The 15,516-nt window shown below is 42.8% G+C and overlaps 1 protein-coding gene across 2 annotated transcripts; it reads left to right on the top strand.

The window, feature by feature from the left end:
- The first annotated feature begins 423 nt into the window (after nucleotides 1–423).
- Nucleotides 424–15,004, top strand: LOC106569428 (large neutral amino acids transporter small subunit 2). Of its 2 annotated transcripts, none has more exons than XM_014140778.2 (12): nucleotides 424–549; nucleotides 1,491–1,705; nucleotides 5,084–5,288; nucleotides 5,750–5,901; nucleotides 6,133–6,258; nucleotides 10,008–10,161; nucleotides 10,613–10,736; nucleotides 10,952–11,055; nucleotides 11,486–11,582; nucleotides 11,738–11,887; nucleotides 12,201–12,378; nucleotides 13,801–15,004. In XM_014140778.2, the coding sequence occupies exons 2-12, from the start codon at nucleotides 1,567–1,569 to the stop codon at nucleotides 13,890–13,892; spliced, it is 1,521 nt and encodes a 506-aa protein (XP_013996253.1). In that variant the 5' UTR covers nucleotides 424–549; nucleotides 1,491–1,566; the 3' UTR covers nucleotides 13,893–15,004. The 2 variants fall into 2 exon arrangements, with proteins under 2 accessions (XP_013996253.1, XP_013996254.1); XM_014140779.2 differs by having other exon boundaries at nucleotides 428–549; nucleotides 1,496–1,705.
- Nucleotides 15,005–15,516: the final 512 nt, after the last annotated feature.

Here is a 15,516-nt window from a genome sequence, read left to right as displayed (position 1 = left end):
GTGATGACAGAGTTGCTCATGTTAAGAGAAAACAAATATCTAGCTGTAAACACATGTGAAGGAGTGTAGGTTGTAGCCTCCACCCCAAAATCATGGTTGTTTTAGAGGAACCTGTTTTGCTTCTCAGATCAGTCTAGTTTCCAGACAACTCACAGAAAACACTGAAATCAGTGTTAATACTATGTAATATGACAGCTACTCACACCCTTCCTAATTAATGCATTTGAATTCTTTCTATCATTCTACTTCCTCTTGACCTTTCACAAACTAATTTAAACTAACATTCTTAAATTGTATTTGAGTTTACTAAAGCATTATAACAGTAAAATAATAAATGAACAACCCTGCTGAAACGTGGAGGGGAGGGGCTTACCCTGTGTTGACTATTTCGGCCACGCTGATTGGATGAGCATTTCAAGCAAATGGTGTTAAATTTTCCAGTAAGGCAGAGATCTTGTTCACTTGCTAATGTCGAACAGCTGTCGGGTGTGCTCATAACAGGATGCTGGTGATTCGTCATTTTAAAAGTCACGGCTACACGGAGAAGAGGTGGGTCGTTGCTTTTATCAATTGCTTGAATTTGAGGCTGTCAAACAGTGTCAAGGATTACAATGGCATAGGCTATATTGTATCCATCCAAACTGAATCGCCCTCATCACTAAACTACAGGGGCGCAACTTTCACTGGGGGGGAGCGACGGAGACGGACGTCCCCCACATTCTGAAATTGCATTTTTTGTCCACGATACAAAACGAGACAATTGTGCCGTAGGACCATGGGTAGGCTGTTTGGAGTGTTTATCCGACTGGAAAACAAATAAATATGTCCCCCCCCCACACGTCTAAAACCAAAGTTGCGCCCCTGCTAGGCTATATCATGCATTCTTTTTTTAAAACAAATATAATAACTTTCGGGGTTAATGAAAAAAAATACGTATTTTTATTGGCAACAGGAATGTATTAGTCTGGCACACAGTATGGGTTCTTGGGAAAATTTAGTTTACTGATATAGCCTGCTGTAAATTGCTTGCCATTGCTAGTTTGCCATTGTTATTTTCAATGTGGTCGACCAGCCGCTGTGTATAGTAGGCCTGCAAGATTATCTTTAGTGACCTATTTTCTCTACAAAGCCTATTACTGCTGGGTGATCTTGCGCCTACTTTACGCAGGTGGGGCTGGGCTGGCTGGTCGCACCGCGTTGCGTCGAACGACTGAATTATTTATGAAGCGATGTAGTTTCTAATAATAGCAGTAATCTCCTAGTAGCCCAGACACTATTCGAATGGCAGGGAAACGTAATAGGGCGTTATATTGCATGCTTCATCAGTCTGAGCGCTTACATTTTTGTATTAGTTGACTAGAGAAAATTCTCACAATTGCGATTTGTAAATCACATAATTTGTGCCACGGGCTATGTTTTTTTAAGGCATCAAAGATAACTTTGACACTGAAATAGTTTTGCTGTAGATAACCATTTTTGTTCTCCATTAGTGCAGGTAACACCAAACTGAGCTAGGTTGCACTGCACCTGCGCTTTTCATCGAACAAAAGTAATCTTGGAAACGAGATGACCGATGGTCCTAGGCTGCGGGGCAATGCGTCGGGAGATGGGGAAACGCTTTCCTCCGAATCCACTGAAGACGACTCAGGAAGAGTGGCCCTGAAGAAGGAGATTGGCCTTGTCAGCGCATGTGGAATTATTGTGGGCAAGTCATTATTATGCTCATCCGTTGTTCTTGCTATCTATTATGTCTTCCTCAATGTAGGTATGGGTGTGTCCACCTAAAATCCAACCTAAAAGATTGAGATGAAATGTATGGTCCACATGGATTGCACAAAAAGTGCTAATTTTGCAGCTGATCTGAACTGGTCTTGAAAAACCTGTTTTCAATCTGTACTTTCTTTAATGGCCAGACTACCTCCTGAAAGTTTTGTGATTGCAAGAAGATCCACAGGGCTCAAAATAATACATGATGTGCCTGTGTGAGGTTGTCTTTATCTGGTATGTGGATTTGTTCTGAAATGTCTGTCACAGAGCAGCGTCCATCCCACCCACATGCAGAGGAAGTCAATAAAAAGTCATCTCAATCACGCTTGGCCTGTGTACCAGCTGCACTTTAAATCATCAGCAAAGTGTTCTTGGGGACCTTCAATGCTACATACATTTTTTGGTACCCTTCCCCAGATATGTGCCTTGATACAGTCCTGTCTCTGAGCTCTTCGGACAATTCCTTCGACCTCATGGCTTGGTTTTTGCTCTGGTATGTACTGAACTGTGCGACCTTATATAGAAAGGTGTCTTTCCAAATCATGTCCAATCAATTGAATTTAACACAGGTGGACTCCAATTAAGTTGTAGAAACATCAAGGATGCTCAATGGGAAACCTGTTTTCACTGTCATTGTGGGGTATTGTGTGTAGATTAACGAAAATAAATATTTAATCCATTTTATAATAAGGCTGTAAAGTAACAACATTTTGAAACAGTTAAGGTGTCTGAATACTTTCAGAATGTACTGGACTCGCTTGTTTTGTCAAACTGAAATTGGACTACTAGAATTTTTGCAACCAGGAAATGGCGGCGCTATTTCTGTATAGTAGTGCATCTTTTAAAGGTGCACTGCAGAAATGGCACACAGAAATAGCGCACAGAACAGACCTACCACTTCTTAAACTTGCTTTCAAAGAAATGTGAGATCTCATTCAATGTGAATTTGGTCAGGTCACCCAAAAAGTTGCATATTGCAGCTTTAAGGTAAACCCTTAATAAAGGGTATGTAGCATAAACATAACCACATGTAACATATGAATTTGCATTAGAATACGCAGCAGAAGTCCCGTGCAACGTTACCCTTCACTTTTACATTTTGAGTTGTTACATAAAACTGATCAGCATTCCGAAGAATGCCGAAGTCATGCCGGGAAACAAAAATAATTTGTGGGGTGTGACTTAATATGGAGGATGGGACAAGTCAGCCTATTCCCTATATGTAAACGCCAAAAGAAATAACTTCAAATGTATAACTTCAAATCAATTGCACTCATGATTACTGGTTTAAATTAAATTCAGCCAATTTACAAGCAAATATGAATTTGTTACAAATCAGCTTGCAAGGTTACTAGCCTGCTAATGTTAGCCCTACAATCTGCTAACGTTACATTAGTATTGCGTGAGTCAGCCAGATGCTATCAGCACCTACCTTCCAGCAACATTAAAGTAAACCAAAGTTTTGAAAATGCATAACGCCGTCTAACCAGCTATCCAATAATGTTACCGGTATATGCAGTTCTTATCTAGCCAGCTAAAGTTATTTTAGCCTGCTAGCTAACTTAGCCAGCCAGCTAGTCAACCACCATGGTCTACATAGCTAAGTAGTAAGCCAGAAAAACAATTAGTCTAGCATAGACAGCTGAGTTGGTTACCAAAGTCAAAGAAGAGCTAAGGAGAGACCTTCAGAGGGAGCGTCAGCTAGCTAATCCAATAGCGATATAGTGAGGTAAATCCACATTACATTTACCCGGTTTATCTCCACTGTTGACACTCGCCATGTACCGGTAGGAAATAGGTTGCAGGCTTTCTTTCACGCTAGGCACAGCACCTGGTTTGTCACTCATTCCAAATCTTGCCTTCCACTGGTTATACGAAGACATGTCTTCCCTGTGGCTCAGTTGGTAGAGCGTGGTGTGTGCAACGCCAGCGTGGTGTGTGCAACGCCAGGGTGGTGGGTTCGATTCCCACGGGGGGCCATTACAAAAAAAATCCATGAAATGTATGTATTCAATACTGTAAATCGCTCTGGATTAGAGTGTCTGCTAAATGACTAAAATGTAAATGTAACTTCAGTTATCAATGGCGAAATGAGTACTGCATACAGTGACGTGCTCAGGGTTCCCCTATTCCAATCCGCTCACTTCAACCGGACAAACCATTCCGACTTCAAAGCTTGCGTCTCCTTTTTGGGCCACAAATGAGTCCTTACCCCATCCTTGTGGGTATTACTGCACTAGTGACAAACGACATAACTACTACGACACTCACCCGACTACCACTAACAAACTCGCATTACTTTATATGGTTTCTTCTTTGTGGATGTACATAGTAGCTCACCAGTGACAACACTTGGTTTGGAATGTTATTACATGCTAGCAGGTAGTAGGTAGTGTTAGCCAGCTGAAATTAGCTAGGTAGCACCAGTTCTCCATATGATGTTGAGAAATGCATTGTGGGTAGTTCCTAAGATATCCGTAAATAAGTTAGTTATGTTTAAGCATTTTTACTTTTGTTTGTAGTTTCAGGTAACCAGATCGTGACTACAACTAAGTTACTAAGTCTTTGACCACACTGTTACTTTGGCAAGTAAAAACTCATGCTTCCTATCCTTTAAGGGTAATACTTAAGATGTTTTATCTAACTGGGCTCCAGGGTTGAAGTGAAAACCTACAGGACAGTATAGCTCTCCAGGAACTGGGTTAGAGAGCCAGACCGGTGCTGTAGAATCACACTTCATAACAATTTCTCTCCATGTAGATCTAATCTTTTAGAATTTCTTTTGCAGTCGGAGTCTGACTGGGAGCTTCCTTCCTGGGTGGTCTTTGTGGTAAACGGGTCAGTCATATAAGCCTGGGGGAAACGTGACAGTCAGCAGTCTGTTCCTGAGTGTGATTAGTCAGCAGTTGGTGGTTTTGCCCTGCTGTCCTGTTTGTGCTACTGTATTATCCCAGACTCCCAAAAACATTCTGATAATCCTGATCTTATGTTTGAGTCACAACAAGTAGTCTGAAGATGTAGTTGCTGTGTTGAGACTGATGTAAATGAGAAGTAGTGGAAAGTGAGTTAAACAGGATGAGAAGTTGGCAGAGGAACCCCATGATGTTGCGCTTACTTGGCCACTAAGCAGGAAGCTGTGGACTAAGTGACCGGAAACTCTCACTTTCCGTTCCAGTCCACACTCCACTTGTTTGTCAGCCAAAGGGAACATGTTGGCCCTAGTCAATGTTGTGAAATATTACCCTCCACTTTTGAAAGATTGATGCAGCGTTTTCCACTCCTCCTTACCCTCCCTGTCTCTTTGTCTGGGTCTCAGGTAACATCATCGGTTCAGGGATCTTTGTGAGCCCAAAGGGCGTTCTGGAGAATGCGAGCTCTGTGGGGCTGGCTCTCATCGTGTGGATTGTCACCGGAGTGATCACAGCCATTGGCGCACTCTGCTATGCCGAGCTGGGCGTTACCATCCCCAAGTCTGGAGGAGACTACTCGTACGTCAAGGACATATTTGGAGGACTTGCCGGGTAAGGGAAATGCATGGTGATGAGAGAATACTTATACTGTAAGAGTACTGCAAAAGAAGTGCTGGTTACCATCTGTCATTTTTTGAGCCACCCTTTTCTCAGACAGACAAATTGACAGTATACTGTACAAATGTGCCCCCCCACAAAGCAGTACAGTACCATCCTTTTGTCCCCCACCATTTCCTGTATGTCATTAACCTTGTTTTGTTAATGTCTGCCCTTTATTGTACACATACATCAGCCCATATTATTGAATAGTCTGCTAGTTGGTTCTTTGTGTTCCCACTGTCCTCTAATGAGCACTGGTATTTATTTTTCTCACATACAGTATCTCAAGTATTCTGACAGGTTTTTGCTCTACATCAGAAATGTAGATGTTGATATGCGTGATTGAGGTGTTTTGACGTGTGACTCTCCGACCCCCTTCCCTCCCTACATCCCTCCCTACCAACCTCTCCCAGGTTCCTGCGTCTGTGGATCGCGGTATTGGTGATCTACCCCACCAACCAGGCGGTCATCGCCCTCACCTTCTCCAACTATATCCTGCAGCCCCTATTTCCCTCCTGCTTCCCCCCAGAGAATGGCCTCCGCCTGCTGGCTGCTGTCTGTCTATGTGAGCGCCCCAGAGAACATGCATGCCGCCTTAGTTTTTTTTGGACTACTTTGTTTACGTCAGCCTGATTACTGGCCCTCCTGGCCCTCTTCGCTGAATTTGCGACTTGAGGTATATTTGTAGGTCAAATATACCGTATTACCCAGTCTAGTATAGTGTTACTGTATTCCATGTGTGATAAGTTGCTGTGTGCTATGATGCGTGATGTGACTCTTCCTCCTTTCGTCCCAGTGTTGCTGACGTGGGTGAACTGCTCCAGTGTGCGCTGGGCCACTCGTGTTCAGGATGTCTTCACTACTGGGAAGCTACTAGCCCTGGGTCTTATCATCATCATGGGCTTTGTGCAGATCTGCAAAGGTAGACTCGGTCTCTTGGATTTAGATTCTGATCTGTAACTGTTGATTTGTTTCATCATTCATTACAAAGTCATTGGGATGACTACAGGATAGGCCTACTGTACGTAGAGTATTGGCAAAGAGGGTACACTACGGAGATGCTTCTCCGATAGAAAAAAACTGCTTTTCTAATAGAAATCCCAGATCACACTTGTAGGAGAAATCATGGTGACGTTGGCTAGCCAAACTCATGCATAGAAACACGTCATTGGGTCTAACGGTAGTCTCGTGCTGAACTGCCCATGTCAAATCAAAGGCACTCCTTCAAGTTGTTTTTGACTGTGTCGTTCCCGGAAGTCTCGCAAAGTTGCGCCTCGGGTTCACAAACTCTGTGCGATCATTCCCCACTGACACATACTTTACGGTCTTAATCTGTCTCCACCTGCTGGACAAAGTGTCTGAGGCCACTAGAAGTTTGAGAAACTAGTCTAATCTGTTATTCATCCAGAACCTTTGATACACAAGAATAATCACAAGATGTGAGAGGGGGAAGTATGGCTGAATAAACATAGTGCCAGAACACCATAACTGTTAACTCGTGTTTCCCACAGGATTTGCATTGTCCCTATGTGAGAGGGGATTAAAGTCCCCTTACCTCTTCATCCCACACATAATCTCTTACCAAACCAGGACCCCAGTGTCCAGTCTAGAGCGTGAAGTCACGAGCTCTGCTGGTCGGCTCCTGCGTAGCAACCTAGCGGTGCCGAAAGCCTATGTAAATTACAATCGGCAGAATGGCCAAACGAAACTTTTTTTAGGCTGCTGTTTTGGCCTCTAAAATATGTTTATTATGAAGTTCGATCCCCACTGGTAATCATTTTAAAGTTCGCTACAAATCGGGATATTTAATTAAATATACAGTTGAAGTCGGAAGTTTACATACACTTAGGTTGGAGTCATTAACTTGTTTTTTCAACCACTTTACACATTACTTGTTAATAAACTATAGTTTTGGCAAGTCGGTTAGGACATCTACTTTGTGCATGACACAAGTCATTTTTCCAACAATTGTTTACAGACAGATTATTTCACGTACAATTCACTGTATGACAATTCCAGTGGGTCAGAAGTTTACATACACTAAGTTGACTGTGCCTTTAAACAGCTTGGAAAATTCCAGAGAATGATGTCATGGCTTTAGAAGCTTCTGATAGGCTAATTGACATAATTTGAGTCAATTGGGGGTGTACCTGTGGATGTATTTCAAGGCCTACCTTCAAACTCAGTGCCTCTTTGCATGACATCATGGGAAAAGCCAAAGAAATCAGCCAAGACCTCCAAGTCTGGTTCATCCTTGGGAGCAATTTACAAATGCCTGAAGGTACCACATCTGTACAAGTAATAGTATGCGAGTATAAACACCATGGGACCACGCAGCCGTCATATCACTCAGGAAGGTGATGCCTTCTGTCTCCTAGAGATGAACGTACTTTGGTGCGAAAAGTGCCAATCAATCCCAGAACAACAGCAAAGGACCTTGTGAAGATGCTGGAGGAAACGGGTACAAAAGTATATATTTCCACAGTAAAACGAGTCCTATATCGACATAACCTGAAAGGCCACTCAGCAAGGAAGAAGCCAATACTCCAAAACCGCCATAAAAAAGCCAGACTACGGTTTGCAACTGCATATGGGGATAAAGATCATACTTTTTGGAGAAATGTCCTCTGGTCTGATAAAACAAAAATAGAACTGTTTGGCCATAATGACCATCGTTATGTTTGGAGGAAAAAGGGGGAGGCTTGCAAGCCGAAGAACACCATCCCAACCGTGAATTACAGGGGTGGCAGCATCATGTTGTTTGGTTGCTTTGCTGAAGGAGGGACTGGTGCGCTTCACAAAATAGATGGCATCAGGAAGTAGGAAAATGATGTGGATATATTGAAGCAACATCTCAAGACATCAGTCAGGAAGTTAAAGCTTGGTTGCAAATTGGTCTTCCAAATGGACAATGACTCCAAGCATACTTCCAAAGTTGTGGCAAAATGGCTTAAGGACAACAAAGTCAAGGTATTGGAGTGGCCACCACAAAGCCCTGACCTCAATCCTATAGAAAATTTGTGGGCACAACTGAAAAAGCGTGTGTGAGCAAGGAGGCCTACAAACCTGACTCACTTACACCAGCTCTGTCAGGAGGAATGGGCCAAAATTCACCCAACTTATTGTGGGAAGCTTGTGGAAGGCTACCCGAAACGTTTGACCCAAGTTAAACATTTGAAAGGCAATGCTACCGAATACTAATTGAGTGTATGTAAACTTCTGACCCACTGGGAATGTGATGAAAGAAATAAAAGCTGAAATAAATCATTCTCTCAACTATTATTCTGATATTTAACATTCTTAAAATGTGGTGATCCTAACTGACCTAAGATGGGGAGTTTTACTAGGATTAAATGTCAGGAATTGTGAAACTGAGTTTGAATGTATTTGGCTAAGGTGTATGTAAACTTCCGACTTCAACTGTACTTGTCAAATATAAACGCAACATGCATCAATTTCAACATTTTTACTGAGTTAAAGTTCATATAAGAAAATCACTCAATTGAAATAAACTCATTAGACCCTAACCTGTTGATTTCACGTGACTGGGCAAGGTGAGCATTTGCCCACTGAAGTCGGTTATGACGCCGAACTGCAGTCAGGTCAAGACACTGATGAGGACGGTGAGCATGCAGATGAGCTTTCCGAGATGTTTTCTGGCTGTTTGCAGAGATTCTTCGGTTGTGCAAACCCACAGTTTCATCAGCTGTCTGTGTGGCTGGTCTTAGACGATCCCGCAGGTGAAGAAGCCGGATGCGGAGGTCCTGGGCACAGGGTCTGCAGTTGTGAGGCCGGTTGGACGTACTGCCAAATTATCTAAAACAATATTGGAGTCAGTTTTTGGTAGAGAAATTAACATAAAATTCTCTGACAACGACTCTAGTGGACATTCCTGCAGTCAGCATGCCAATTGCACGCTCCTTCAAAACTTGAGACATCTGTGGCATTGTGTTGTGACAAAACTGGACATTTTAAAGTGTCCTTTCATTGTTCCAATCACAAGCTGCACCTGTGTAATGATCATGCTGTGTAATGATCATGCTGTTTAATCAGCTTCTTGATATGCCACAACTGTCAGGTGGATGGATTGTCTTGGAAAAGGAAAAATGCTCACTATCAGGGATGTAAACAAATTTGTGCACAAGATTTGAGAGAAATTAGCTTTTTGTGCTTATGGAAAATTTCAGGGATTTTTTTTTTTTCAGCTCATGAAACATGAGACCAACACTTTACATGTTGATTTATATTTTTGTTCAGTGTAGTTATCCATTCTGACTACATTTGTTGTGACGCAGGACCATGTGCTGACAGACAAATCATGGGCCAGTAGGCTCCGAGGAGGGCCACGCCCTCATGCCATAGACATTAAGGTTAACTCTCAGGCAGGATGAAAACGACTACATCGACCACAATCCTTTCCTGCAGTTACAGCCACTTTCACCATGATCCTTATTGATTTTTTTGTTGTTGGTGCCATTCAGCTCAATTCAGCAATATTGCGCACTTCAAATTAAAATACTTCTGGCTTCATGTGCTGTTGGATTGTTTTCCATATTAATACGTGGATGACGTCAGCGCTGTCACGATCTACTGGTTTTAATGTCCATGGACCCAACACACAATTCCACCACCCACTCTGTTGTCTGTGTTGTCTGTGTTGTCTGTGCCCAGGGGAGTATTACTGGCTGGAGCCAGCGCATGCATTTGAGACGTTCCAGCCCTATGACATTGGCCAGATAGCCCTGTCCTTCCTGCAAGGCTCCTTTGCCTACGGGGGATGGAACTTCCTCAACTATGTCACAGAGGAGCTTGTCGACCCCTACAAGTGAGCTAGGTCCCCCAACTTGACCGAAATCACAAGTTGCACATGGTCTCAACAGGGTAGCATTACATACACACCCAATCTAGCCAGTTTCATGTCTGGTTATCATTAGTGCCCGACTTGGGCAGGAGCTCACCGGAGTGGAGTACCGGCACCTAAAATGTTCTACTGCTTGAGCTCCTGCACCTCTTATAGAATAGTAGCTCAAAAGTATTGTGGAAATGCTGCACCTAAATATATACGGTACCGGCACCCAAAATGAGTATCGGTACCTATTTCAGTCCAAGTCAAGCACTGGTTATCCTAGTCAACCATGATCTATACCTATAACTCTGTATTACAGATGAGATGGTGTCCTGTTAGGCCTGTGTTATCAAATCGGATGGTAATTCACACCATAAATACACCCCCACCAGAACCCCAGCTCTTCAACCCTGTTCTCTCTGTATAACAGGAACCTTCCTCGGGCCATCTTCATCTCCATCCCTCTGGTGACTTTTGTTTATGTGTTCGCCAACATCGCCTATGTCACCGCCATGAGTCCTCAGGAGCTGCTGGCCTCGAATGCCGTCGCTGTGGTGAGATGCGGCCCTCCCATTCCACTGCCCTTGTGTAGCTGCTTTTGGGAATGGCTGCTTTTGGGACGTATGCAGCTTGGTCTAAAGTCTGGTTATCAGTAGAAAATGCTTTTAGTCACCAGTCTTGGGTTTCAAAGTCATCCAGAAACATCAGTTAGTAGAATTTGTTTGTGTTGAAACTCTCCTCTCTCCTATGTCCACAAATTCTCTCCCAGACATTTGGTGAGAAGTTACTTGGAGTGATGTCATGGATCATGCCCATCTCTGTCGCTCTGTCTACCTTTGGGGGGGTCAATGGCTCCCTCTTCACCTCGTCGAGGTCAGTTTATGCACCCCATCCTTCTCTCTTGCTCTCTCTCGGTCTGTCTTTTTGCTCTCACGCTGTCTGTAATTTACATTCCCCATTCTTGCCTCCTGTCTGTAGTGCGTCCTTCATACGTGTGGAAATATCAGACCACAGAATGATCACATCTAGTCACTCTGATTCCTGTTCTTTCTGCACCATCTCTTCCCCTTTCTTATTCCATATGTTGCACCTCTGTGTGCCTCTACCATCACTGCCTTGCTTTGTCTTCATTTCTTTGTGTCCCATTTGTTATCACCTGTTTGTTGTTCTATACCTCAATGGACAGGTTTATTTTTATTTTTTTCCCTCATTCTTTGTGAGTCCAAAAGCAACAAGAGAGGACTGTTTTTCCAGTATCTGTGCTGACCTTATGTTCATGTTCTTCACGGTCTCTTTCATTCAGGCTGTTTTTTGCTGGAGCAAGGGAAGGCCATCTCCCCCGGCTACTGGCAATGATTCATGTGAAACGCTGTACCCCAATCCCAGCCCTACTATTCACCGTGAGTCCTAACTTTACCCGACATAATCTCTCTTCCTCTCACATCTACAAACGTGTCATCCCAGTTCGCTCTCTTTCTATGTATAGTAGTCTGATCTCTCTTGAGTCTTTAAAATGAATGGATGACTTTTGCCCCACCACCCTGCTTCTTTACAGTGTATATCCACTCTACTGATGCTGTGCACCAGTGACATGTATACCCTCATCAACTATGTGGGCTTCATAAACTACCTCTTCTATGGGGTCACCGTCGCTGGGCAGATTGTGCTGCGCATCAAACAGCCAGACCTAAATCGGCCTATCAAGGTAAACCCTTCATGTCTGTGCTTCCATCACTCAATCCGATTGGACAAGGTTATTGCTTGCTTGCACATTTTGGGAGGAGCATGGTTTTGATAAGAATTCTTTACTCAATACTGTCCTGATTGCAGTCATGGGTCTACTCTTGTTTATGACAAGTTACAAGCTGACACATGCGCAATGCCATAATTGTCAAAGCATGTGTTGTTCCCCCTGTGGATTGTTCAATTGTTTACTCTGTACTTTGTATGTATTACATTGTTTGTGTAAATTTGATTATGTATGAGATTGTATAGATTGTTGGCTGTCCTGTCTTCAGGTGAGCCTGGTGTGGCCAGTGATCTACCTGTTGTTCTGGGCCTTCCTGCTCATCTTCTCGCTGTACTCTGAGCCTGTGGTGTGTGGCCTCGGCATGGCTATCATGCTGACTGGAGTCCCTGTCTACTTTCTGGGGGTCTACTGGGACAACAAGCCCCAATGCTTCAACACCTTCATTGGTATGGAAACCATGTTCACTAGTGATGCTCATTACTACGACCCCTAGTTCTTCCTGGTCAGTTCATGTGGTCAGGAAACACGGGGTTCTAGTAAAGTGGTAAATGACAGTGCTTGTACCATTTTATTGTAGTGCAAAATGCTTAGCCTTCGGGATTATAGTTGTGGCCAAAAGTTTTGAGAATGACAAATTAATTTTCAAAGTCTGCTGCTTCAGTGTCTTTATATATTTTTGTCAGATGTTACTATGGAATACTGAAGTATAATTACAAGCATTTCATAAGTGTCAAAGGCTTTTATTGACAATTACATAAAGTTGATGCAAAAAGTCAATATTTGCAGTGTTGACCCTTTTCAAGACCTCTGCAATCCACCCTGGCATGCTGTCAATTAACTTCTGGGCCACATCCTGACTGATGGCAGCCCATTCTTGCATAATCAATGCTTGGAGTTTGTCAGAATTTGTGGGTTTTTGTTTGACCACCTGCTTCTTGAGGATTGACCACAAGTTCTCAATGGGATTAAGGTCTGGGGAGTTTCCTGGCCATAGACCCAAAATATTTATGTTTTCTTCCCCAAGCCACTTAGTTATCACTTTTGCCTTGTGGCAAGGTGCGCCATCATGCTGGAAAAGGCATTGTTCGTCACCAAACTGTTCCTGGATGGTTGGGAGAAGTTGCTCTCGGAGGATGTGTTGGTACCATTCTTTATTCATGGCTGTGTTCGTAGGCAAAATTGTGAGTGAACCCACTCCCTTGGCTGAGAAGCAACCCCACACATGGTCTCAGGATGCTTTACTGTTGGCATGACACAGGACTGATGGTAGCGCTCACCTTGTCTTCTCCGGACAAGCTTTTTTCCAGATGCCCCAAACAATAGGAAAGGGGATTCATCAGAGAAAATGACTTTAGCCCAGTCCTCAGCAGTCCAATCTCTGTCCCTTTTGCAGAATATTAGTCTGTCCCTGATGTTTTTCCTGGAGAGAAGTAGCTTCTTTGCTGCCCTTCTTGACACCAGGCCATCCTCCAAAAGGCTTCAACTCACTGTGCGTGCAGATGCAATCACACCTGCCTGCTGCCATTCCTGAGCAAGCTCTGTACTGGTTGTGCCCCGATCCCGCAGCTGAATCAACTTTAAGAGATGGTCCTGGCGCTTGCTGGACTTCCTTGGGCGCCCTGAAGCCTTCTTCACAACAATTGAACGTTAATTTGCATGGCAAAGAGGGACTTTGCAATTAATTGCAATTCATCTGATCACTCTTCATAACATTCTGGAGTATATGCAAATTGCCATCATACAAACTGAGGCAGCAGACTTTGAAAATTAATATGTCATTCTCAACTTTTGGCCACGACTGTATTGATGTGAATTCTATTTTTTCCTCTTTTACACTTGGTTACTCCTCACTTCCTTCTCCCACCCAGGTAAGCTGACCCACATGTGCCAAAAGTTCTGTGTGGTGGTGTACCCAGACATGGGCGAAAGCAGAAATGTAGGAAACCAGGGAATGGAATAGGGACAGAAAGAAGAACTGGGGAATGTTCAACCCATCTGAATGAACATTGGCACAGACAGTCACACTCTTAAAAGGGCGTCGAGAGACTGGGAGACTTCAAAAGATGGACAGATGCACTCAAGGAGATATGCTTGGTTTTCTCTCTTAAATGTTGACTGGCCTTAAGACTTTACACATCTGCCTCAATGCAATACTACTGCCCATTCCCATGAGTCTGAGCTGCAATATCAATATATTGGACAGATCATTTTCTGTAGGATCTGTTTTGGGAAATGTTGTACTGTATTGTCTTTATTTAGATTTTGGTATCTGTTGTATTTCGGTTTTGGTTGTGGCAAAGTTTAATAGTGATCTTAATGTATAGTCTTCCACATAACACTAAACAAACTGTCATTCCCTAAATCTATTTGTTTACTGCATTTAATTTATCACTCTTTTCATTGTTTAATGTTATTGTTACACATGAGTGTGATGTTTTCTGTAGACTGCTCTTCAATGTACTATAAATGGCAGATGTATGGTGTACTCCTGAACGATCAGATCTTTTTACGTGACAAAGTCACGTTATCTCACCCTCACATAACGTGTTGATGTTCAAGATTAGATTTTATATTCTTGCAAAAGAACTAGCATGACTGAATGTAATTATGTAAACAAATGATTAATAATCGTAGAAATGCTGCATAGAAAATATATAATTTACATTAAGTTTTGCTCAAAGGGGCACACCTCGTCTGTGTATGGTTGTCAATAATAATGCAATGCACTCCTGTAATGCCAGTCACAGGTCTTTTTATTTGGCGATGCACATCTTGCATTGATTGAAATGTTTGATATTACTGTGCTGCTCAGCATGGAATCACTAATTCCTTACACTTTCAAGTTTCATTAACATCTTCTCAATACAGACATGCAATGAAACACACTACTAGTCACTTGATAAGAAATTCCTCACTGAACTGCCACCATCTTTCTTACATGCTTTGTTACCCTGTTTGGAACTCAACAACGGGCAATGAAAATGAACAGGCATGCTCCCACTGTCTCCTTGTGGTGCTGGGAAGCCCAATGCTGGTGGTTTAGTTTCTTCCATTAAAATCCTCCCACAAACACCTCTCTGCTCCATTTATGTGGTCCAATCTATGCTTCCGAGGATATTACTTCCCTTTCCATTTGATATTCAACACTGCCTTAAAGATGTGTGCAATAAATGTGCCACCACTGTTTAGTAATATGTAATACAGCTCTCATCACGTAAATGTGTTTGAGTTGTGTGTCTGCAGCGGCAGAAAGGGAAAAGTGCATGCTTAGACACTAACACACACAATGTTACGTATGAAAATTACATTTCTAGGGATGACTGATGAGAGGACTGTTGCTATAATATGGAAAAAGATGACTGACCATGACCAATGTAATTGTTCAGTTGATCGCTTCTCTATCTGGCCATGCACCATCAGTTTACTCTGCACCCCCACCTCAAGCTTTCATCCACCTGGGGTGTATTCATTAGTTGGATTGTTTTGCAACAACTAGTTTCAAAAGGACAAATTCAGTTATGTTTGCTTCCGTTTGATTCATAGAATAAAACTGTTGCTAAATGTTTTGCAACGGAATCTGACTA

Source organism: Salmo salar, chromosome ssa14, assembly GCF_905237065.1.
Source record: "Salmo salar chromosome ssa14, Ssal_v3.1, whole genome shotgun sequence".
NCBI classification, from domain to species: Eukaryota; Metazoa; Chordata; class Actinopteri; order Salmoniformes; family Salmonidae; genus Salmo; species Salmo salar.
The sequence above is the reverse complement of the archived record's forward strand: the minus strand, read 5'-3'. Positions and strand labels throughout refer to the sequence as shown.